This window comes from Oreochromis aureus, linkage group 16, assembly GCF_013358895.1.
Source record: "Oreochromis aureus strain Israel breed Guangdong linkage group 16, ZZ_aureus, whole genome shotgun sequence".
Classification (NCBI taxonomy): Eukaryota; Metazoa; Chordata; class Actinopteri; order Cichliformes; family Cichlidae; genus Oreochromis; species Oreochromis aureus.
The window spans coordinates 18024506-18049601 of record NC_052957.1 but is presented as its reverse complement, the minus strand read 5'-3'; the positions used below and the strand labels follow the sequence as shown (position 1 = coordinate 18049601).

At 40.0% G+C, this 25096-nt stretch overlaps 2 protein-coding genes across 2 annotated transcripts; both read right to left on the bottom strand.

Annotated features, from left to right (window-relative positions):
• Positions 1-2536: 2536 nt before the first annotated feature.
• cnmd (chondromodulin) lies at positions 2537-5916 on the bottom strand. Its single transcript, XM_031738614.2, has 7 exons — positions 5905-5916; positions 5386-5529; positions 4675-4815; positions 4444-4557; positions 4159-4312; positions 3557-3747; positions 2537-2999 (listed from the first exon to the last, which is right to left on the bottom strand). Exons 1-7 carry the CDS (start codon positions 5914-5916, stop codon positions 2772-2774), a joined length of 984 nt encoding a protein of 327 aa, XP_031594474.2. The 3' UTR covers positions 2537-2771.
• A 1503-nt stretch (positions 5917-7419) lies between these two features.
• Positions 7420-11308, bottom strand: si:ch211-199f5.1 (protocadherin-8). Its single transcript, XM_031738602.2, has 3 exons — positions 8737-11308; positions 8432-8630; positions 7420-8108 (listed from the first exon to the last, which is right to left on the bottom strand). Exons 1-3 carry the CDS (start codon positions 11200-11202, stop codon positions 7795-7797), a joined length of 2979 nt encoding a protein of 992 aa, XP_031594462.2. The 5' UTR covers positions 11203-11308; the 3' UTR covers positions 7420-7794.
• Positions 11309-25096: the final 13788 nt, after the last annotated feature.

The following is a 25096-nucleotide window of genomic DNA, read 5'->3' as shown; positions in this document are numbered from 1 at the left end:
TAGGAGAGGAATGGCAAAAGGAAACAAGTTCTTTAGAAACAGGGCCTGAGGATAACAAAACTGCTGTTGTTCTGAGCTATGTATTTTTCTCAGTTTAAATGGCATTTTGAGTTGTTGCTTGTAATATATATATATATGTGTGTATGATATATATATATACATTTTCTTTGGTTGTCATTTCTATTTGTCTAGCTTTTTATTGAGCTACAGTATCAACACATTCTGAGTGAAACCAGTGGAAACACAAAAAAACCATGCACATCGCCTGCTGTACCTCTGCCTGTAGAAAGCATATACGTATTATCTATTGCCGTATTGAACTATAGCAGGTGGAAACAGTACACAAAAAGGTTCCTCCTTTGATTAATAATTCCAAGGTGTCTTTTACACCCATATGTGCTGTCTGCCTGTGATTTCGAAGGATGAAATAATGTGCAGGATAGTCTTACAGCTGCCGTCAGGTCAGACATTACTGTTGTGCAGCAATCTGCAGTCCAAGTATAACTCCATTATTGAGGGGACTTTAAAATGGGAGCTGTGTGACACACAGCGGGATGATTTAGTTTAATGACCATGGCAGTGACAGCACTGTGATGGAAATTGGACTCCCCCTGCAAATTTACATCACTTGAGGGTACTTGGGGCTCTTTTAGCGGCTGCACTCCAGAGCACGAGCCATCAGGAGGTCCTGGATATGTCATGCTTGTCACCTTCCTTTAAGTGTATCTGTAGACGTGGGAGAGGGATTAATATTATATTGCCTACGGAAGCACAGAGGCCGTCTTATCAGCACTGCAGATGTGATAAGCACCTCTACCCCCATGAAAACCAAAAAGAAGAAAAAAAATCTCCAAGCAAAAAGACAAGCATCTCTTTGTGTTGTTTCCGCGCACCGCTTCTAAGTTTCAATGCAGCTTTAGTGGCAGATATGGTGTAATTTCACATCTGTTGTAATTTGATGTGCCTGGATCAACCTCTGTGAAATCGTCTTGATCACAACATGGCTCCTCTCAATTATTTAGAAAGTGGGCATATGGCTTTAGAGATACTAATCTCATTTCTTTTGATTTTTGAGGTATTCGGAATAGGATACTACACCACAAGTCCCAGAAAGAGGTACTAAAAAAACAGTTTCTCTGATCATGTTTTCTGGAAGCTTTGCATTCAGCCTCTTTTCATAGAAAAAAAAAATTAATAAAAAAAAATGTCACTTTTATGGAAACATTTCCCATCATTGCCATGACACTCATCTCACATTAGTTCACATCAATGCAGATGTCAGTGTGCACAAATTGTATTGCCCTCAAACTGATTCTGAGCTGTGAATGGAAGTTATGGCAACCATTGCTGTCACTTTAGTTTTATCAGAAAAACATGCAGTGGAACCATGGTAACAACATGTGACACAAAAAGCATCTACATCAAAGCCAGCATATACTGTAATTAGAATTTATTGAAGCCTGTCAGAAAAGGTACTGGATCTGCTGAGCCTTTGGATTCAGTCCAGTGCCTTCCATTAAACACAGTACAGTGCATTAAGCCTGTCTATGACACGATACAAAAATGAATGCACTCATTTCTGAATCTGCAGCTGCAAATAAGAACATTACATGTATGCATTTCCGAATAATTGTATCTAAAAAAAAATGTAGCATTCCTATCAAGATGAAAAACTTGTCATGTATAGTATATGATCATTGGCCACTTTATTAGGTACACGCATTCAGCTGCTTTGTGTTAATGAAAATTTCTAATCAGCCAATAGTATGGCAACAATTCAGTGTGTTTATGCTTGGAGACATGGTCAAGATGACCTGATGAAGTTTAAACTGAGCAGTGACTTTGAATGTGGTATGGTTGCTGGTTACAGGTTGGCTGGAACTGTTGATCTACTGGGAATTTCCTACGCAATCATCTCTAGGGTTTACAGAGAAGGTTTTTCTTTTTAAAAAAAGCGAAAATATCCAGTGAGCGTCAGTTCTCTGGGTGAAAATCCACAACCTGAGTCTCTGTTTCTGCTGATACATTCGGATCATAGGGTCAGGTGTAAACACACATGAAAGCATGGATCTATATTGCCTTGAATCAATGGTTCAGGCTGTTGCTGCTGGTGATGTAATGGTGTGGGGGATGTTTTTTTTGCACACTTTGGGCCCTATAGTATCAACTGAGCTGAACTGATCTTTTAGAGACCAGAGCCTACCTGGTCTTTAAATGCCAATCTCTTTATCTTTATCTTTCGTTATCTTCTGATAGCTGCTTCCAATAGTATAACACCCAACAATGTCGCAAGGTTAAAATCATCTCAAGATATGTTTTCTGTTTTTTTTGAACAGAACAATACGTTTACTCAAATGATCTCCACAGTCACCAAATCTCAATGCAATAGAGCACCTTTGGGATGTGGTTTAACAGAAGGGATCACGGATGTGCAGCCAACAAATCTGCACCAACTGTATGATGTTGTCATGTCAATATGGCCAAAAATATTTTATAAATCTATGCCATGAAGAATTAAGGCACGTTTGAGGGCAAAAGAAGGGTCAACCATGTACTAGTAAGGTGTACCTAATAAAGTGGCTGGTGATGGTATATATGCTACAATAAAAATGGTCACATTTCACACTTGGCGTATCACGCTAGCAGGCATAGCTTTCTGGTAGATGCTAATAAAAAGAGAAAACTGATATTTGTGTGCAGATCTGAAAAAGAAGCAGAGCTGCAAAGCACACATGCGCACACACATTTGCTCACATATGTTGTGTGTTCTTTTACACAACTCCAAAAATGCGTGCCACCCACCAGCGACAAGGCATGATGACTCGACAAGCTACCTGGCACCCTCTGTAGTTGTAAGGCCAAGGCCAGTAGCCCCGCAGAGGCTCACACACTTTCTGGCAGTGAGTGTAGCTGCGTTGGCATTCGGAGCAGCAGATCCCCTGGTGGTCTAACATGGTGTCAAAGGTCAGGGCGCTTTCCTCTCCGGCCCCTCTGCTGCGCTGCATTTAAAGCAACCAATGTTGATTTTGAATAGCAATCGCGTTTAAGAAAAAAAAAAAAAAGAATATCTTTTTTTTATATTCATTTGCAATTCAAATGTTTTGAAGAACTTCTCATCCTCTCAAGCATGTGACTGCAGTTCTTGAAGGCAGCATGAATTTTTATAACCGGTGGGAGTTTTCACTTCAGTTCATAAGTTCATCAAGTTGGAACGGCAGATATTACCCAAGTGACCTGTAATTACAGCTGCCAGTATGACACCTTAACAACAGCAGGGGTAAGTAAGTACCTCCTACAGCTAGCAGAAATACAGGAACCACTTAAACACATTTCCTCGCCATGAACTTCTATCAGTGTGAAAATACATTTTAACAAGGCTGCCATCTTAAGAGTCCTAATGCAGTCGTCTATTAAAGTGTTGACAAAACAGAGAAACGTCAATTCATAATGAGCCTTAAAGGGTTGCTTCAAGGCTCTATATAAGCTTCTTGATCAAAAATTCACCAACTCTTGAGACTTGTTTACCATAAACAGCACTGTTGATGAAGAGACTCACTTGATAGGGGTTTTCGGGGTTGTCTGCTGACCCCACAGCTGACTGCGCCCCCTCCTCCTCTTCTTCCACAACTCTGGAGATGTCATTCTCTGCGTGACTCACCAGGTCCCCCTCCTCGGCAGCTGCCTCAACCTCCTCCATGTTAAACTGCCGTTTGGCTCGATGCGTGTCTCTCTTTTTCCTCTCCCCATCTGTTAGAGCAGTCGCAAGAGGCAAGAGTATTGGGTCAACATCCACAAGATGCCATACATGTCCTCAGAGCTCAATCCTACATAGCTGGAGCTGTCTCAGATGTCCTGAATAATTAAATTAGCAGCAGTGATATCAAGCAGTCTTGCATATTTCAAGATCATTCTTTTTTAATACAAGACTCTGTGAGTCTTTTTTCGGTGTTGGGCTCTAAATGTGGTGTATGTTCAAGATGTTCGAGTGCTTCTCCAACTTCTAAGACAAGGCTGTAAATTTTACAAGTGTGTCAGCAGATAAGCAGGGCAAACACAACTAAGGTTTTAATAAGCAATGAACAACATGCAGACTGATCGAAGACCAGTCTTCCTAGATTATGATGCTACATACAGCAACTAAACAGAACAGAAGGAAACCTTTATGATATGTCGGTCTGAGCCAGTAAATGGGAAGTTCCCCGCAAAGATCCAGAATTTTCTTGCTCAGAAACCTGGTGTCCTTCAGCGGCTGCTCTGCTGCAACCCATATAAGGAACTCCTCATCAAACCTCACTGGCATTAATTCATCTGTCTGACGGAGGGAGAAAAAAAGAGAGACAATGTCCTTGAATTACTTAGAAGGAAAAAGAAATTTAAGCTGTAATCTCTCTCCTTTTCTCCTTTTCAATTTACAACGGTCTGTATCAAGTAGTTTGCACGTACCAGGTCAAACATCACCATCTCTTTGTTGTGAGCTCCCATGGGAGGAAGTTTGGCTTTGATTTGGGATTTTATATAGCACTTGTCTCCTCCAAAGAAGCGGATTCCAGTCACTCCCTGCACCAAATCACAGAGATGCCATGTTTACACTCAAGGCTTTGCGACTTTGCTAAGCACACAGAAGGTCTCAGCTGAGCTACCTCGGGAAGCGAGAACAAGGACAAACTTACTCACAATTTGAAAGTCATGAATTTCCACGGCTTCCTCAGCTCCACTCCCGGTTTTAAATCTCTCAAGATTGTTGTCAGAATCAATTTCCATGGAGCCCTCCCTCACCTCCCCGTTGATGTTCATACTGTAATGAACATTATAAACCTGGCAGCATTCAAAGTGGGATGTTAAAATGACTGATTAGTCGAGTTATGTAAATGACACAGTAGCGAACACGAGAGAAGAGAGATAGAAAACAAGCTTCACGTTGCTTGTGTTATTCCCCAGCACAGTCATCAGTCACAAAATCCTCTGTAGTTTTACCACACTGAGAATTTGAGTAAAGCACCACAGGAGATGCTGTTACAGACCTTGATGGGGATGTTTGCCCTACAGGTGAGCTCATTAGTACACAAATAAACATTACACTATTTCTTATAAGATGGAAATGAATTCCAGGATCAATCTATGTAGTTTCTATGTGTTGCAAACAAAATTAAAGATGCATTTTTACAGTCCGAATTGTAATGGTTGTTGACGGCGCTTCCAAGAGATTAATATACATATCACAGAGCTGAAAACAACCATGCCCATTTAAATTTCCATCATTAAAGGATTCTGAAATGTACTCGCGGCGTGCTTCTCACCAAAAGCATCCCCGTCACGTTCACTCACAGATATTTGTTATTGAAGGGGCAATGCAATAACTACAGCGGTCCTTTTTTCAACGCTTACATTTTTATCGCTCCCCTTCTGCAGATAGAGAGTAGCCACGGATGCACACAACATTAAAACTGCACCAACAATGACAACCACGGCTCCAAATCTCAGGGGACGGCTGAGTCTAGCAGAGGTTGGTGTGCTGCAGGTGCTTTGTCCCTGAAAGTTCAGAGTAAGCAAAGTAAGAAGTGACACACACACTGAGCCAGGACAAGAGAAACATCCCTGGAAAGCTTTAGGTTTTCCTGAGTCGACAGCTTTATTAACATGTCACAGATGTCAGTTCTATTTCTAATAAAAAGCTAATAAGGTTTCCTTACCGGAGGCCTGCAATGCTCAAAACACCAAGATCCACAAGTTGTATTTTGCACTTTTTCCATAATCTCTCTTATTGTGTCTTGTATGAACCGTTCTCTGCTTGCTTCTCCTCCGAGAATCGGTTTGTCCACCAGAAGAGTTTTTTCTAGCCCTTAGGTGTGAATGACGTAGAGTTGATTTACTCCACTTGAGCAAAATTCTTCATCTGAATGTTACCTGTATTTCCATATTGCTCAAAGCAAGGTGGCCACCCTGTGGTATCAAGCTAAAACAAGGCTTAAGCAGCTCTGAGTTCACGACAGACTGACTGGTGCCATGTTTTATGGACAGGGATGCAATTGTTGGTCAAAGGCATGTTATGTGACCTTTGAGTCAGTGATTGTTTGGAAAAGAATATATAACCTGTCACGACAGCTACAGATGAGGGACAGATTAAAGGGGGGAAAATGCCTTAAAGTCACTCAATCGGGTGTTGGTACACTATGTGACACCACAGTTGCATCAGAATTCCTTTGTGTGCTCATTTGAGTTGAAATCTGGTGATTACACTGGCCATAACAAGAACACATTGATGTTTTATTGTTTCCTAAATAGCAGAATTATTTTTATATGCTGTGAATATGTTATAATCATCAAACGATTCACTGACATATTGCCATTTTGGAAGAGACCACCCAGGATGGAAATGATGAAATTTATATCATAGCAGGGATTACTCCGAACGATGTCTTAGCTTTAATTTCTCCCCTTTTCTCACCGTTCTGTGTTCTTCTATGTGTTTGCTGTGGATTTTCTGCATTTGCTTGGCTGTTAGAGATTCCAGATTAAAGTAATGCACTATAATTCTAGTAAAACTTGAATAGAGAAGCTTTCATGCTCTTTGTAAGTCTTTATATTATGAGATGATACAAGAGCGCACAGGCTGGAAGTAATGTACACATTCATACACACACACACACACACACATAGACATAACCTTTGCTGAATTATGAATTTTTTCATCTGACTAGAGGAGAAAGGACATTTTGCGGTGATGTAGTCTTTATCACAGCTTAAAGAAAATTGCATGAAAAGAGATTTAAATGTAAAGTGCTGCTGTTTCTTAGAAAAAGATAAAATCACAGTTTTAAAACCACATAAGCTGAGGGGCAATCACAAAAGGTGAGGGGAATCTTTGACCATTAAAATAATGTGCTCACGGAATATAAAAAATACTCTTATTACTTTGGAAACAATGATAAATCACTGTGTTCTTTACAATAGTTGACAATATCTACACAAAAACAAATATTGTTTGTTATATAACACTTTAATTTTTAAAAAACAACCTGAATAATGGGGGTGTTGCTTTTTTAATTCCCCGAGTAACTGTAAGTACATTTGACTGGCAATGCATTATTTGCATGCAAATTGAGGCAGCACAGTAAGTATATTGTGTACAATGACAAGACAGTGACATTGGCTTATGCTTGTCATCAATTTTGCTGTGATGGTTGGAGAACCTCATTTTATTTATTGCAGCCTATAAGCCTTTAAGGGAAATTAAATGCATTCAGTTGGCTAATTGAGGTTATTCTGTATGCTTTGTGAATAGGACAATAGGTTGTACTCTGCCTGTAAGATTACAGTTAGGTCCTACAAGCCCAGGATTTTTTTTAATAGTACTGAACAAATAAACAAAACAAAAAACAACTTCTCTTTATTAAATTTAAACTGTTTATTTGTGCAACAATGTGATAAAATCTACCACAAACATGGTAATCTTTCATGTTGATTGTTTTCCACAGCAGAAAGGCCCTTCTCAGCCTAAATTTCAACAGGTCATGCCCCTTAAATATTAACACATGCTTTTAAAAATTCATAATAAAATTCCTTTTTACATTGAATCATTATGAAAAATATATTATTAATAATGTAAAAAATCTTGCATATTACACATGATACAATGAACAGTCTTATATGAGTCAAAAGACACATGACTTACTACAAAACACTGCAACAATCCAACATAGAGTCAATTAAGATAGAAGTATTATACAGTATAGAGACAGCACAGAGGAAAAAAAATCTCCCTTAGTGACTGTTTGATCTGTCATTTGAGCTTACTTAAGTTTTTGTATACTCTGGGATGGAAATTTCGTCTGTTTCCTGTATTCTGGCTGGTGTCGGTGGACCAACGAGAATGTAATCAAATTCCTGGTGTTGAACTTTTTCATACACACTCTGAAGACCGCTGGTTTTGGGCATGTGAGGTGGGTAGTAGTTTTCCCTTCTGGTGTCCCTGGGAAGTGAAGCTGTCTTGGAAAATGTTGACAGATGGGGACCGCAGGCCAGGCTCGTGTTTGGTCTTGTAGCTGAAGGGCTCCAGCATCGGTCCGAGTGTCCCAGCACTTTGCACTCACTCGTACATGCCCAGAGACCTGTGGAAAACAGCGGTGCTGTCAGGATGTGATATGAATACAGTTGCTGGCTCACCTGGTTGAGCGTGTTTGATAAATGAAAGAGCTCAGTTAGCTCAAGTCCAAATGATTCGTCACAATGCATCCAGTGTACAGTTAAATCAGTCAAAATGTTACCAGTGCAGTGGAAAATACATTGTTATATAATCTATTTTATATAAGTTATGTTTTTATTATATCCATTTATAAACCACATAATCTCCTTTTTTTCTTTCTACCTCAAGAAACTGCTCACATATGCTGTTATTTGACTTATTTTCTCTCTAAATATGTGTTTCACTTACTGTTCGTTGGGGGTGACTCTTTTTTGTGCACATCTCCACTTATATCAGAATCGCTGTCATTGAAGTCACTGTCTCCTTTTCCACTGTCCTTGCCACTGATGTGGGGATCTCTTGCTGAGATTGTTGTGAATGAATTGCCCTTCCATATTGTTATCGGCCTGACAGTTTCTTTCCCGTATCCTGGTAGTGTAGAATAACCCTACAAAGATTTAAACACATTCATGGACATTTTGAGTCTAAATACAAAGAAAACAAAAGAAAACAAAACAAGAAAACAAATTTGATTACCTTTTAAATGGACATACCTTTAATTTACCCTCCATAACCCTGTTGTTTGAATCAAACATGCCTGCTGTTTGTCTGCCATCCTCACAGCCTGTCTCCATTGTGTTGCTGCTGGCCAATGGAGGATTCTCTGGAAATGGATGGGCATCAAACACTTTGCCTTTGTGGTTTTGATTTAATGAATCAATGTGTCCACTTTCAACTTTCTCCACATTTGGAATTTCTTCTTTATCATCACTTCCCCCATCCCCTGTCTCCTTTTTCCGGCGGCTGCAAATGGTTGTGATAAGAATGATAGCCACCAGGAGAACAGAGCAACTGCCTGCCAGGACGATGATTATGGCTACGGACATGTCCCATTCAAAGGGCTCCTCATTGCCATTTTGAGCTAAGGAAGGTAAACTTGGTAGAGCACCTTCTACAAAACTGAAATGTATTGTAGCTGTGGTGGTAAGTGCAGGGGATCCATTGTCAGCAACTGACACTGTGACTTTGACATTGTCTGCGATATCATACGTCAGCTGTCGACTCACGTGCACCTTGCCTGTGTCTTTGTTGATAGAGAAACCCAGGTGTCCCCCCTCGGTGATTTTATAGGACAGCTGTGCATTTATGCCTTCATCAGCATCTGTTGCCTTTATCTGGGTTACCACATAACCTGCAGGTGCATCTTTAGGCAGGAAAACTTCAGCAGATCCTTTGTAAAGGGGGGGCTCTATGATAGAAGGCTGGTTGTCATTCTGATCAACTATTTTTAATCTGATGACAGCTCTGCTCTGAAGCTGTGGTGACCCCCCATCACTTGCTTGAATGTGTACATCTAGCTGTTTCATAACTTCGTAATTAAAGCTTCTGAGTGCATATATAGAGCCAGACACTGAGTTAAGAGACACAAAGGTGTTCACTGGGGATCCCATGATAACGCTCTCCACAAGCCTGTAAGTAATTTTCCCATTGTTGCCCAGATCCGCGTCGGTGGCCTCAACTGTGGTGATATAAGCACCCGGAGCGTTGTTTTCTACCACTGAAACTTCATAGACAGCTTTAGCGAAGTGAGGGGCGTTGTCATTCTCGTCCGTGAGTCTTATGGTGTACTGAGTGATTTTTCTCAGTGGGGGTGACCCGAAATCCTCAGCCATGACTGTCAAGTTATACTCACTAATCCGCTCTCTGTCTAGGGCTGCTGCTGTAACTATCATGTAGCTGTCCTCGTACGCCTGTCGGAGTTTGAAATGGTCGTGGCCGTATAACGTGCAGTAGACTTGGCTGTTAACTCCAGAGTCTCTGTCCATGGTGCTGATGAGCGCCACCAGACTGTCCTTGTCTGCCGTCTCGCTGATGTATGCAATACCAGTTGTAATGGAGGTCATAGGGGTGATGCTGATTTCTGGGGCATTGTCATTAACGTCGGTGACGTGAATTATGATTTTGCACACGGAGGGGGTGGGGTTGGGTCCCAGATCAGTCGCCTGCACGTCTAGCTCATAGGTGCTTTTGTCCTCAAAATCCACGGGGCCCCTGAGAGTGAGGCGACCTGATTTGTTATCCACTTGGAAAAGTTGTCGGATCTCATGAGAAACCTGTTTTCCGAACCCGTAAACGACCTCTCCGTTTAAGCCCTCATCAGCATCAACTGCGTTTAAGTCCAGTATAACAGTGCCGACCGGCGCGTCCTCTGGCAAACTGACTGAGAAACTATTTTGGTCGAAAACTGGACTGTTGTCATTAAAGTCGGTCACTTTTATAGTTATCTTTGTTGACCCCGATCTGTACGGATTTCCTCCGTCTGTGGCGACCAGCTCTACAGTGTATGATGACTGAGTCTCCCTGTCTAGCTCTTTCATTAGTACCAATTCCGCATATTTAACCCCATCCGCTCTCAGGAGCACATCAATGGTAAAATGACTGTTTACGGAAATTTGATAGCTTTGGATGTAGTTTGACCCGACATCAGCGTCCACAGCCGGGTCTAAAGGGATGCGGGACCCAACTGCTGCATTCTCTGAGATTTCCACTATAGACTCCTTGTTTGGAAACTCCGGAGAGTTGTCATTGATGTCCTTTATTTCCACCTCAACGTGAATCAATTTGTAGCGATCTTTTGAGAAATTAACCACGTCAAAAGTAATCAGACACTGTAGAGAATGTCTGCAGATTCTCTCCCTGTCAACTCGTTCTCCGACAGTGAGTTCCCCGTCGCTTTCTCTCACCCTGATGAATGAATCGTTGAATTGTTTCATCATCCTGAAATTGCTCTTGGAGGAATGAGACAGACTCAAGGACATGTCCTTGGCAAGGTTTCCGATGACCGTACCTGGTGCGTTCTCCTCATTGGTCTGATATCTGATAGTATTTCCCTCGGACCGAGCCCACGAGGCAAATAAAAATTGATGGATTGAGAATATTAAAATCCACCGGTGCCAATAAGTTTTAAATTTGCCTCCTATCATCTTCGTAGTAATCTTCCTCTCGGTAAGCAGCCTCATTGTGTGCAGGAGAGAGCAGTTCACCTCTGGAGCGAGCTCTCCATACAGCTCCCGCTTTTATGAACTGAAGTGTGCTGAAAGTGAAAGTTGCCTGCTCCTTGCGCGCAGCCAGTCAGATACGCTTGTTGCCTCGCCTTCAACAGCTCAAAATTCTGCAGTGGCGGGGTTTATACAGCTGCTGATGCTAATGAGACGAAGTGTGACCAATCCCTCGCTTTAGAATTAAAAATACCCCCTTATGAAAAAGGGAAAAAAAAGCTCTGAGCCTTTTCTTTTTTTTTTCTTCAGAGTGCACACTGAAGGAAGTTGCAAAACAGAAAAAAGGGCAGAGAGATATGGCACTCCTTGAAGATAGTTCCTGTAGTGTTTATCGTCTTATTACAGCCATTACCGAGTGATGGTTTTATTTAGCGAAAGCCTATTTCTTTTTCTTTTGATGTCTAGTGTATTTCTGTTTAGCGTGCCTGTGCGCGAGCAGATATGTGCAAGTGTGCGCGCTCTTATACAAATGTCTGCATACACTCAAAAGACCAGCTCAATTGTTTTTGGTGAACTGAGCAAGGTTTTTCTTCGGGGCTCAGTTAACACGAGAACAGTTTAATTATCTAGAGACAAATCCGCATTAAATTATCTACGTCTCCCATCTGAGGGAGCGGTGGCGCTATATTGATCTCTTGGTGTGGCAGGAGCTGAAATATTTTTTTCTTATACCCTACTTGTATAAAGGAAAATAAGAAAAAGAGAAATATACAACAGCCTGCAGCTCTCAAATGTGTCAAATCAATCAATAAATAGATACAAGTATACATTTTAGGGGTCTTTAGTCCTCTTTCTGTTGCTTCAGAGAGACATCTTAGAAAAAAAACATTTTAAATTGTATCTACAGGCACTTTGTTGCTAGCAGAAAACATATAATTTGTTCCCATTTCTTTAATTGGATCACAAAAAATGCCAAAGATAGCACAGTTTGACAGGGATGAAATTGTATTTTTGCACCAACATTGTGACTACCAAGGATCTGCTAGGTCAAAACGTGGCATATCTTGGGCATATCTCAACATGGTGTGCACTGTGTATTAAAAAAAAACAGAGGAAACTGGACAAATGGAAAATAAAAGCATATCTGCATCGCATCTAAAAATATCTACAGAGATGAGAAATATCTAAAGTCATGTCCTTAAAAAACCTGACATAATACCTGAGAGATGCATCTGCCCCTTTAGTTGACCCATCTATTGTTCCCTGAAAGCTCATCGGAAATGTTCTCAGTGGAAAGGCGGCTGTCAAGAAGCCATTTTCAAGCAAGGGAACTAGGGAGAAAAACTTTAGATATGCCAAATTATACAATAATTGGGCTGAAAATCAGTGTTAACAAGTTTTATTGAGTGATGGATTCAAGTTTGAAAGTCGTGGTTTGAAACATCATCAATATGTACAGAGGAGGTCAGAAAAGAGGTACAATAATGAGTTTCTACAGCTATCTGTAAAACATAGTGGAGGCTCTGTCATGGCTTGGAGTTGAATTTCTGCCAGTGCTTTCAGGGATCTGTTGAAACTGAATATTACAGTAATCCCATGCAATATTAGAAGCAATAACGCCAAACATAACTGTTAAGTTGTTTGGAATGGGAACACTGTTTAGTTATACAGACCAATTTTTACTTTACACTATGCTAAAAGCAGCAATGGCCCAGATGAGCATCTATTCTGCATCTAGTTAGCTAGCTATTTTCATTTATTTTTGTGATTAGTGAGATTATATAAAATTGCAAGATTGCATCACTTCCAGTAAGCGCTGAACAACAAAGCATAATGTTAATACTGTTGATTTCTGCTTGTCTATAATTAATTAAAAAAATAATTTTGGAGGGAATATTTAGTTTGCTATTTGTCTCCCCTGCAGGCAGCCGGCAGCTACAGTCAGGTACTTGCATCACATTACCTCTGCAGACGTTCCTTAAAATGGCAACTAAAGCATTTCAGCCTCATGTGCTTCCAGTTGGATGCTTTTAGAAGAGTGGTTGTCATTTTCAGCTGGTACACAACATTTTAGTGGACATAACCACAAAGTCATAAACAAAGCAGAGAAAACAATTTAGATAGGGCTTCAATTTTCCTTTTTTTTTTACTGCTTCTATAATCGTCTGAAATTCATTTCTTTCCCTCTAATAACACAAAGACAGAGTTAACTGTAGACAGTACTTTCTGTGCAATTTTGGTTTGTGGCTCTTCATGGCACGGGCTGCAGCTCCTTAGTTCTACTTAATGGAAATTTTATTGCTATAGCATACACTGGTATTTTAGACCACAAGGCACTTCAAACATTATGGCCACAATTTGGGAAAAGGACTTCCATTTTTCAACATGACTGCACAAATTTCTGACCATTAAGCAAGTGTTTCCCTATGTCTGAAATGGAAGAACTTGAGTGGACTGCACAGAGCCCTTATCTCAAACCCTTCCAGCATCTTCGGGGTGAATGTGGAATGCCGAGTGCGAGACAGACCTTATCGCTCACTATCTGTGTCGGATCTCAGCGATAACTTTGTGGCTGAATGAGAACAAATCCATAAGCCTTGTGAATAGCCTTTCCAGATGAGCAGAGGGAGATAAAGGCATGATATTAAAATTAATGTGCCCCTCCCCACTGTTCGTGAGTAACTTGTTGATATGATGTGCACATGCTTTCTTTAGGTATCCAGATATTTTTAAACATGAAGTGAACTATGTAAGTATTTTAAGTGCTAACGTTTTGCACAGTACAACAACACTCTAATGTTTAACCCCCAAAATCAGCTTTTTGGATTGAGTCTGTAAACTACAATCTGGAGAGCAAATCTCAAAATTTGTCATTAAGGCTTTGATTTAGTTTCCATTAAGTATGTGTGCAACCATATTAACTGTTTTTCAGTGTTCTGCCAAGCTCCCATGGGACCTTATTAATTATTAGAATGATAGAGTGCATTTTTGCAGTATAATTATGTTCTTGCATTTCTTTAGAGGATACATTGATTGGAGGATTCCTTGGAAACACAGTGCAACTGTTCTATTATCCAGCATCTGGATAGACATCCAACCACAATTAGTCTCTGACAATTTATAGCACTTCATGCTTATAACAAATCATCAGTCGGCTACGGAGTCCACAAGTGGCTATGGTTGAACTCCTTATAATATAATCTTATATAACAATGCTAAAAGTGTGAATAATGATCTGAGACATTGCAAAGAGCCCACACAGACACAGTTAAATAGTAGCGGCTATAGTAAATAATAATGATAGATGGGCAATTTCATACTATACGCTTTGCAACACAGGGAGAACAAGTGTGACAGAATGTTTTTCGCTCTTAAAGCAGATGGCATCACACTGGGAAATAAACCATGCTTATATCATGCTTTGGTGTAGTCGTTCTATTAAGACCGCAGTAAATGCAGATGCTAATTTACTTCTCCATCCTCTAATCAGATTCACTCCACGGCTGCCAGTATACTTTTTAAGCTGACATCATAATGTCATTTCTACACACATCAGGTAATAGTTTTTACTAACAAAAAACAACACACATACACACACATATACACACATACACAGACATATACATGCACACACACACTATGGACAGGCAAAGTTGGAGACGATCTTAAAGAGGGAGTTGAGCGCCGCACCCAACAAGGCAGACACTTCCTTCAGGAAGAGACAAAATTAGATTTAAAAGGGAAGTGCATGTGGCCTTATATTTGTCATGGTGGAAAACAAGATAACAGAAAACAAGAAAGGTCACAAGCATTTTCTTGACAGGATGTGACAAGTTAGCCATATTAGTTTTGTATGGTGGTAATGCAAAAGGTTGCTGAAGTGATATTAATGCAAGGCTACGACTATGAGGTGTGCATTTGTTAACTGTCCTGTTGTAGGACAGTCCTGTCCTTTTTATTGACTCACTCCATTCAATTTGAATCCAGAATCTGTGAGATTTTATAGAAGTTATTCTTCTTCCTAGATACATAATGGTTTTTTTGTATTATTAGCAATTAAAATAACTCAAAATAGATTTTTTAAACCACAATGCTGAAGAATTGGAAGGTCCTCATTTCGATATGCTGTTTCTTCTTCTTCTTTTCTATAAACCTGCCTGTGCCATTAATATGGTCCAAGATTCATTTTACCTTGTTTTTTCAACAGCACCTTGTTGCCTTGTTACTTCTAAACAACACTGGCTGATCCAGATGTTGCTTTGCAGACTTCATACATTAATATTTTTGATGAGGTCACAGGTAAGGCTTTCTTCTGGCCAATCTTACATGATGCACCATTACTTCTGTACTGGCTAAACCTTCCCTCAGGTCCTTCATGGTTTTATGGAGGTTTGCTTGCCCAACAGACATGCATGCAGCTTTAGAGGAAAGGTCTTTCCAGGTCCTTTCTTTACTTCAACACTTGCCCTTAACTGGTATTTGTTTATGACATTTTGCACAGTGGAAATTGCTGCCTGGAAGAACTTTGAAAGCTTTTTTAGTGACTTTCTCTGGTTTGGAGACATCAGTTAGCTGTATTTTTAGACCCTCAGTCAACTCCATAAATGCTCCTAACCTCAATTCTCGATTTGCTTTATAAGCAGTAACAAGTCAGTTAAAGCAGAAGAAATTACTGTGTTACAGCAACCAATAAAGTGAAAAAAGTGATTCATTTATATATTATAAAACTATTTATTGTAAAAACTCTTATAAAAAAAAAAAAAAACTATGTTAGAGACCATGTCAGAGAAAGGGTTCAGCTGCGTGTCCAGTATATGGTATGGTGTACGGGTCCACATCCCTTCATTTGGTAATGGAGGACACCAAACACTGTGTTGATTTACACTGGTTTCAGACAGTAACAACAATGACGAATTCCTTCCGTGAGTAATATGGAAACATTCCAACAGCTGGCAGTACAATATTCAGGCTCCGCTTTGCTGCAACACGTCCAGGATGACACCACTTTTTAGTCAAGTTAAAGCAGAAAGTGTGTCTGAGACTTCACTAATGGGAGGGTACCCACACCTTTGCAATGTATGTTTTTAATTCATTGAACAAAAGCACAAAAAAACTAAACTTTTTTTTTGCATGCATTAAGTTGCATAAGAAGGTTGAAAAATGGCTAATCTGTGTATGTTTCCTTAAAGGGTTAAATTTGCTTGAATTTGCTTGAATTTATATGAATTGGTGGTTGGCAACCGTTGGTTACTTTAGAAAAATTTCCCAACCAGTTGCAAGTGCTTGCTGGAGGTTGCTCACAATCGCTTATTCCTTAATGATTACTTGATTAAAGCCCCAGTAGTGCAGAGAAATAGACCAGTCAGTGACCCACTGATAACCCCTGTGTATGTGTTTTCCCCGACCAACTGGCAATTAAAAGGTCAATGGTAAATGGACTGATTTTACTCTACTTGAACACTCAAAGCACTTTATATCACATACCTCATTAACCCGTTCACATCTAATCATACAAGCACTTTTTTCTACCCTTCTCCTACCTAAGTGCTTTATATCTAACATTCACATCAGAAAGCAACTTAAGAGTCAGCATCCTGTCTGCCAAAGGATGCTTTGGCAGACAGACTGGAGCAACAAGGAATCGAACCACCAACACCAAATTAAGAGACTCCTGTAGTTGTACGAGGTTGTTGGTTGGTGATAGAAGTAATTGTTCACAAAAAATAATTCAGTGCACAATTGAAAACTCACTAACTAATAACAGAGTGCTAGTAAAACTTAGAAAAGTGCAATGCAAACTGGAGAATGTTCACCTTCAAAATTTTAAACGTGTTGGGATGCAGTACTGAGGCTATTTTTTTTTCTTTTTCAAGTTTTACTACTGCTTGGTGGTTAGTTAACAAGTATGTAGGCAAGTTGGCAACTTCTATGCAAACTATGGGCAACCACAGCAATCTACAAACAACCAAAGCAATCACAGTGAGGTTTTTGGTGCAGCAGCCTCTTTGCAATAGATTACACCTACAGCAGTCAGCTACCTCCAGTAATTGTCCTCCATAGCTACCCGAGGTTTCCAAGGAGTCACTGACCAGTCTCTAGGTCTGTGTTTCTATTTTTTTTCTTTAAAAAAACAAGTTTGCAATCCTCTACCGCCACGCTTCCACCACACACACTTGCATAAATCTTGTAATTGTTATGAATTGTAATCCATAATTACCTGACCTATAAGTTTGGACCAATATAGTAAACTGACTGACAGAGCACTGGACTCACAATATCCTCTCTAGAGCCTTTATAATATTTTATTATCTATCAAATCTTGGTCTCTTACTTTGAATGCCACAGTTGTATTGCTAACTGTCAAAAAATAACATTGTAACGCATTTTTAATACAGGAAAGGAAAGAGTGAAAAACTACCAACTGTTCATTGAACAGGCTGATAAAGTCTCTCTCAGCTCAATTCAGAGGCACATGTTGGACAGGCTGATTTTTACTCTAATGAGAACAGAGGTGACCGTGGATTCAGTGTGGGCGATTCTCTTTGGATTTCATTAAACCAGTTCAAATTGTTGTTGTGATAGATGGATTATTTCACGACAATACAGCATTATTTGAACTGGCGTGCGGAGGAGTTTATGTGAATTTATAAGTAATTGGTTGTTTATGTCTGTGAAAGGTTATTTAGCAGATGGTTGTTATTCATTGTGATTTGAATATTCTGCAGTTTGTTGTCATTTCATTTGCATATTATATTTAATTGTATTTTCTAGGGAACATAAAAGACAACATATAGTTTGTTAAATTCTTTTTAGTGCTGGCTTTTCTGCTAATTATGACCTGTCACTAGTTCAAGCTTGATATGTGAGTTTCTGCTCTAGGGTTATATAATAATAACCCAGGCAGCAGAATGAGATTTTACAGTATATCCTAATACATGAGTAAAAGGTCAGTGCTGCAGAAAGATTGCACTGAAAGGCTCTGAATTCTTGTTGCATTTTATATTAATATTTGACTTTACTTCTTTGTGCAAATGGCTCTGTTTTTATCCATAGTAAAAGCAATTCAAGTGTCAAGAATCATCAGTAATAACAAATGTCTGTACGATGCTGATTGGAAAATCGTGATAGCAATTTTGTGATTGATGTTATATAATTATGTCGGGCGTAGCTATTTCCATTAAAGTTACTGACGGATTATTCACAGCCTCAAACAGATTCACCAAGAGAGTGAAGGAAGTAAGCAGCAAACTGAAAATGCATGAAAAAAAAAAAAAAACTGTTGCAGGCAAAGATATTTCAAAATTACTGTTGGCCCACAGACACAATTCCATATTTAATGGGATTGTAAATGCATTCAGTTTCAAGGGATGCCTGTGCATTTTAAGTTCTCTAATCACTCTGGTCCATAATGTGCCCGAAGAAATGCCATGATAGCGTGCATTTTTGTGAAGGCATTTAGCTTCGCATTCTTTCACAAAGATTAGAAATCAGAGGCAAATTACACTGTGGTGGAGCTCAGCTTCAACTGAATATTGCTCTGGTGGGAGATCGCTTGCCTTAAAGAACTCAATATTCAAAGTCTTTGAGAACCAGACTCTATTCTGCCTCTGAATATGTCTCTTTCTCCAACTCCTTTTGCTTAAAGAATCATTTGACATTTTGGGAAACACACTAATTCATTTCCCTGCCAAGGAACTCATAAGATGATACCACTATTGCCAGCAGCCGGTTAGCTTATCTTGGCAGAAAAAAAAAAAAGCTGGGGGAGACAGCTAACCAGGCTCTGTCCATAGCAAATCCACTTATGAACGACTCCACACGTAAGAGCAAAAACAGATACTGTCTGACCTTGTTCGTTTGTTGGCTCTGTGATCAGGTGGTGACCTGTCCAGGGAGTACCCCACCCTGTCACCCTAGTGCATCCACAATTGGATAAAGGTTTGGGAATGAATGTATGGATGGATGAGCTCTGGAGAAACTGTGTTTTTTTTATTATTCTTTTTCTGCAGATTAGAAATTCATGATCTTAAGATGTGCTGGTTTAAGAATCGTTTTTTAGAGCAAGGCTATTTTTCCTGTATTTTTTTCTGTAGCTTCACAGTTTGAAAATGAGACTGGTATCAATCATCCAGACTAATTCTCTTTAAGACAGCTTTTAAAAAAAACCCCAAATCTACCAACATGACAGTTTATCATTTTACAATATTTTAATTGACACATTGCTGACTGCAGCCTGAGTTGTTTCTTTCTTTTACTGCTTTTATTCCTCGAATTTATATATTTTTTTATATACACCTGAGATAACACTGGCAATGGGGTCACACTCCCCTCCCACTGAGCTCTTTCCTTTGTCTTCTAGTAGTAGCTACATATGTTGACCTGATCGGCCTCATTCTATTACCAGAAGTGACACACTTCACAGTTTAACCTTCACATGAAAGTGATGTTTTAACATGCTATGCAGTGAGGTTATTTCAGTCAACACTAATTTTTTAAGTCTCTGAGGTCAGTCAGTTCTGTCCACCAAGGGGATAGATCAGCACATTCAAAATATGTGGCATGTAAAAGGGGAAAAAAAAAGACAGGCTGAGTTTGGCTCACCACATGCGAGAGGCACTATGGATCATCTTAGGTTATTATGGGCTGTTGAAATGCGTTTCTTCAAAACACGCTTTTAAATACAGGCTTTGAAATCTCTGATGGCCGCAGATCCCACAGGCAACATCAGATCTTTTTGTTCTGAAGATGCTCTCTGCTGATTAATTCAAACATCAAAATAAAACTCTGGTGTTTTCATATGCGAGAATAAAGCCTCCAAAGTCACATGGGGGTTTCAAACCCCACTGGAAGTCTTAAACTCAGAGTGGAGACGGTGTTATGTTTTATTGATTCCTCTCCTAGAGTTTGGAGACAATAAGGCAAGTGAATATTTCATTTCTCTCTTTATGTTTGGACTGAGAGCTGTATCCCAGTGTTCAAGGTGTCTCTCTAGACATGTCCCATAGCAGACATAAACAAAGTTATTAGATGAGCAAGACATGATTCTGGGGAGATTCAATGCTGGGAGCTTTGGAGGAGCCCTCTGACAGTACCTTTTGGCAATTCAGACTGTCATGCTTCATTGTTCTTTGGGGAAGATGGGTGTTGTTTGACTTTGAATATTACCAGAGAGCTTATGGACTCACCGGTGGCGTGTCTCTTTTTGCAATATTGTGCATCTAAATGAGAATTTATGTTTTGGAATGAGGTGGTGCTCTTTGGGTTTTGCATATTGAAGACGGATCAACTTAAATATGTACACTAACTGCAAAGCTTTGTAGAAATGTAGGTCATCTTTCCCGGGCATTGTGAATTTTTTTCTCTCTCCTTGTGTGTGTATGTTTTAAGAGGATGGGGTGTTATACATGTGTGCGCGCATATGGGGAGGAGAGCGATGATGGTGGGGGGTCACATCTTTAATGTAACAAAACCATCATGCCTCATACAATGCAGATGGAGGAAGGCGCTTCGGCGTTCAGTGTTTTCTTGCCAAAAGCGTTAATATGTCTTTATTTCCTCCTGCAATTTTTCTGCGAGCAACATAGTGTTTAAGGCATGTGCTTCACAGGCCTGGATGAGGTATAATTATGTAAATTGCATTCAAAGGAATCAGCAATAGCTCATGTGGAATGGATGTGTCAACAAGGTGTCCACATTCGCTGTGAGAATTTGCTAATTAAACTTGACACCGTTTCTCTTTCAACACATGGGCACGGAGAGACGCGGTGGGATTAAAAAAATACCGGGGTGTATATTGTATTGCTGTCTGAAAAATGATCTTCTCCCTAAAATAGGCTTTCATTTTGCTACTTGAAGTGTAAAAAATTTGCCCTCCAGTTCACGGCAGGACCATTAAACTTTGTACATGCTGTTGACATGTGTGTAATGAAAGTGCCTAAACTTCAAAAAGCCTGTCCGTGAGGCAGTCTCTCTGATGCCCTGCTACACAAAAATGGATGATTTATTACACTGGTTATTTGTCTGGCCCACTAAATGCCTGAATTCTATTTGACAGCATGTGTAGATAAACTACTTTGCCTGAATGTCTGAAAAGCAGTGTACCTGAAAGGGAAAGATTAATCCAGTCTATAAGGAAACAGAAACACATTTTCTCCCCTTTTTGTGCGATATCTCACCCACCTATTACTTATCTTTGTGAACTTATCAACAAGGAGAATAGTGCAGTGGGGTACAACTAAGGTACCAATGCGCCTCAGCTATGGTTGTCGTTAAGGCACGTGACATATGTGAAGCCCTGAGACAATTAATGGAGGAGTGCTCTGAAAGCTTGTGAATGACAATCGAGTGCTGGCAAGGAGTGAAAAAAAAGAAAAAGGAGTTTTGAAGTTTTTCTTTTTCTCCCTCCTTCTTATGTGTTTGCCCAAGATGAATTGGCTTTTCAGATTTAAGAAAGTGCATGGCTGAAATACAAAGAGAGGCTCATCTATCAGCCCCTGAATAGTGAGAGAAAATCCTATGGCACTGTGGAAGGCGGGGGCCCGGGGAGGGGTATGTTGTTGGTCTCTGATTAGACCCTGGGCCAGTTCTACTCAGGAGCTTGCAGCGTAAACATCAATCCTCTCTTCTTCCGCTTCAAATCCCTTGAACCTTTTGAGACAATTTCTTAAATGTAAGCCCCCCCTTTTAAAGATTTTCTTCATCAAATGGGGCAGCATATGTGTCAATGATCACTTATCGCAGGCCGCTTTCTTTATCGGTGAAAAAACTCCAACTCTACAGAGGTAAACTCCGGGGATCTGTAAATAGCTCCATTTCCATCATTCAGATGCACGCTGTCCAGAGTCAAGTGAGTGAAGACAGTGAAGCTGCAGATGAGGCTGTTGGAAGAAAAGGAAAAGAGTGGCTTTAGAAATGGCTCTACAGTATGTGACAGTATGTCAGTCTAAACACAGAATAGAGAAAATAGTGATAAATTTTAAAAAAGCCTGCTATCCTCTTAATGCACTCTCACAAAAAGAGCCAATTACACACAGAGCAGCATTATAGAAAGCTTTTATAATGTTTCCTGGGCGTCAAGATCTTAATTTTTGATGCTGCTTTATGTGCATCCAGAGCATAAATTGGTCTCTCCAGTTTGCTGAAGTGATAAGAGGTAAACACCAAAAACCAATAACTGTCAGCCGAACATTAAATCAAACTGACATGTCTCTTAAAAGGTACGGCCATGAAAAATTAAGTGGAGGATTTTTGAGAAGACTTAAAATATGGAGTATTTTTTCATCTATCTTGGCTGCTGTGATCTACAGTTTTTTTTTTCCCTACTGTGACTGGCTCTAGTCTGAGCTTGAATACAAACAATTTGGCTGACATTGCTTTAATCAGCGCATCTGCAGCAAAGTGAATTAAAAAAGACACTTATTCCACACAAGATATTAAGGTCATCCTTTTGATGTGCTTTGTGACATTTTTTTTTTTATTTGCTTTGTAATATCGCCGCATGTTCCATTAAAGCATGTCGAAAAAGGTTAACTTGACATGGATGTACTACTGACTCGAGCCGAAATGGTCACCTTGACTTCCTTTCACTCGGGCTCTGAACATCGTGTTCCTGCAGAGACTGAGTCTGTGACCCGTGAGAGGAGACTTTAAAGATTTCATGGGCTCAGTCAATCTCAGCTGCGTCCCGAGTTCAGGAAAACTGAGAGTGAATCAAGTAACACTCCGGCAGAGAGCAAGTGACATTAAATCCTTAATAGTTATTGGTGAGATATTAAAGGATTACAGCACTGTGGGATCCTGTGACCCAATGGAAAACATTCTGTCAAATATCCTCTCTCAGATTACCGTGTCACATGCGGATGTAACTAACAGCCCCTCTGCATATACCTTAAATCTCATCAAAATGTGCATGTATGGCAGTTCAGGAAATGCAGACTAAAATAAGAGAAGGGAGAACTTCATTGCTCTGACACATGTAGGTCTTGAGTCACTTGGCTTTTCCACAGAGTAATCACACTAACTTTGAGCAAAGGTATGGCAAATTTAAACATGTCAGCCAATTTCCAATGTGTGAAGCAACAGAGTGCTTCACCAGCGCTGGCGGCTCATGGCCTTGGGCCTTGAGATGTCTGAATCTGAAATTCACAGTTCAGAGCACACCCGGAGATGGAGCCTTAGAATCCTTGATGCCCTGCACAATGAGGCCATTTCATAGTAGTTCGCGGTAGTCTCTTGCTGGTGTTGAAGGGAGAGGAAAAAGGATTTTGACAGGCCAATGAAGAATTTATTTGAAATGTCTTGTGGTGTTGAGAAGATTTGCATGCTCTTCAAAAATCTGAAACACTGGAGAGCAGCACATAGATATGAGTTTATACAACTAGTCCTCCAGCCTGAATTGAGCTCTTTATCAACGTTTATGCCGACTAGAACCGAAGATGATCGGCCCTTCATCCATATAATCTTGGGGTATTTTTTTAATGTCTGAACTGTCACTTTGATGCAGCGCATCACCGCTGACAGTTTGTCCACATAGCCTAAGCAAACTACACAGATTCTATCGTGTCTAGCTGTGCACAGGAGTTTGTATGGAAACATGCGACCGAGAGAGATGCTGAACATGAGGGAGCATCGGAGAAAGTGATTTAGGTTGACAAGAGAGTTTTCTGCTTGATTTTTTGGTGACAGGCTGTGACAGTGCTCACAGTGTACAGGAAACAATTGTGGAGAAATTTGCTTTGACTATTTGTACAAAGCGTTCTCCTTGCCAAATATAAACAGAGCAGACTATGTGGCACTTTAAAGGGTTAGTTCGCCACATAAATACATTTTCTTACTTTGAGGCTGATTATGTTGCTGTTTTTTTTATTTTTTTCAGTCAACCACGTGGAAAGAGCAAAACTAAAAACTGTGTTTGGAGTTGTCAGCCATGCCATTCATTTGTTTAATTAATTAGAAAGCAATCCTGGCACTTAGTGCAAATTAATATCAGCTGGTTCAGACTGAACTGATAGCCCATTAAAAGATGTTATTACCAAGGTGTCACACAACAACACAACAATCTCATGATGGGTAAAACCAATGAGCTCTCTCAAGACCTGTCCAACCTTATTGTTGTAAAACATACTGATGCCATTGGTTGCACAAGAATTTATAAACAATCGAAGGTGCCAGTGAACACTTTAAGGACCATAATCCAGAAGTGGAAAGAACATCACTTCACTATAAAAAGGCCTCGACCAGGTGCTCCCCACAAGTCTTCAGACAGAGCTGAAAAGAATTATCTGAAGACTTGTCCAAAAGCCAAGGACCACTTGTGGAGAGCTACAGAAAGACTTGGAATCAGCAGGCACAATTGTGTCAAAGAAAACAATGAGTAATGCATTTAATGACCTGGATGCACGCTCAAGACTCCATTGCTGAAGAAAATCTAAAGTTTGCTGAACAACATTTAGACAAGCCCATGAAATACTGGGCGAACATAGTCGGGACAGATGAGACATTTTTGGATGCCATAATACACACTGTGTTTGGAGGTCAAAAGGCACTGCATATCACCCCCAAAACACCAGACAAAAAGTGAAGTGTGTAAGTAGGAACATCATGGGCTGGTGCTGTTTTTTAAGCATATTGCATTGGCATGCTTGAAATGATTGAAATAAGGATTAATGGAAAAATGACTGCATTTACCGTGTTGATGAGACAAAGGTGGATGTTTCAGCAAGACGATGATCCCAAAACACACAGCCAAGGAAACGCTCAATACCTGATCTGAATCCAATTGAAAATTCATTGAAAGAACTAAAGGTCAGAGTTCATCAAAGGGGCCCACAAAGCCTTCAGGATTTGAAGACTGTTTATGTGGAAGAATGGGCCAAAACACATGTGACTATTTTCTCCATGGAGGAGGTGTCTTGAA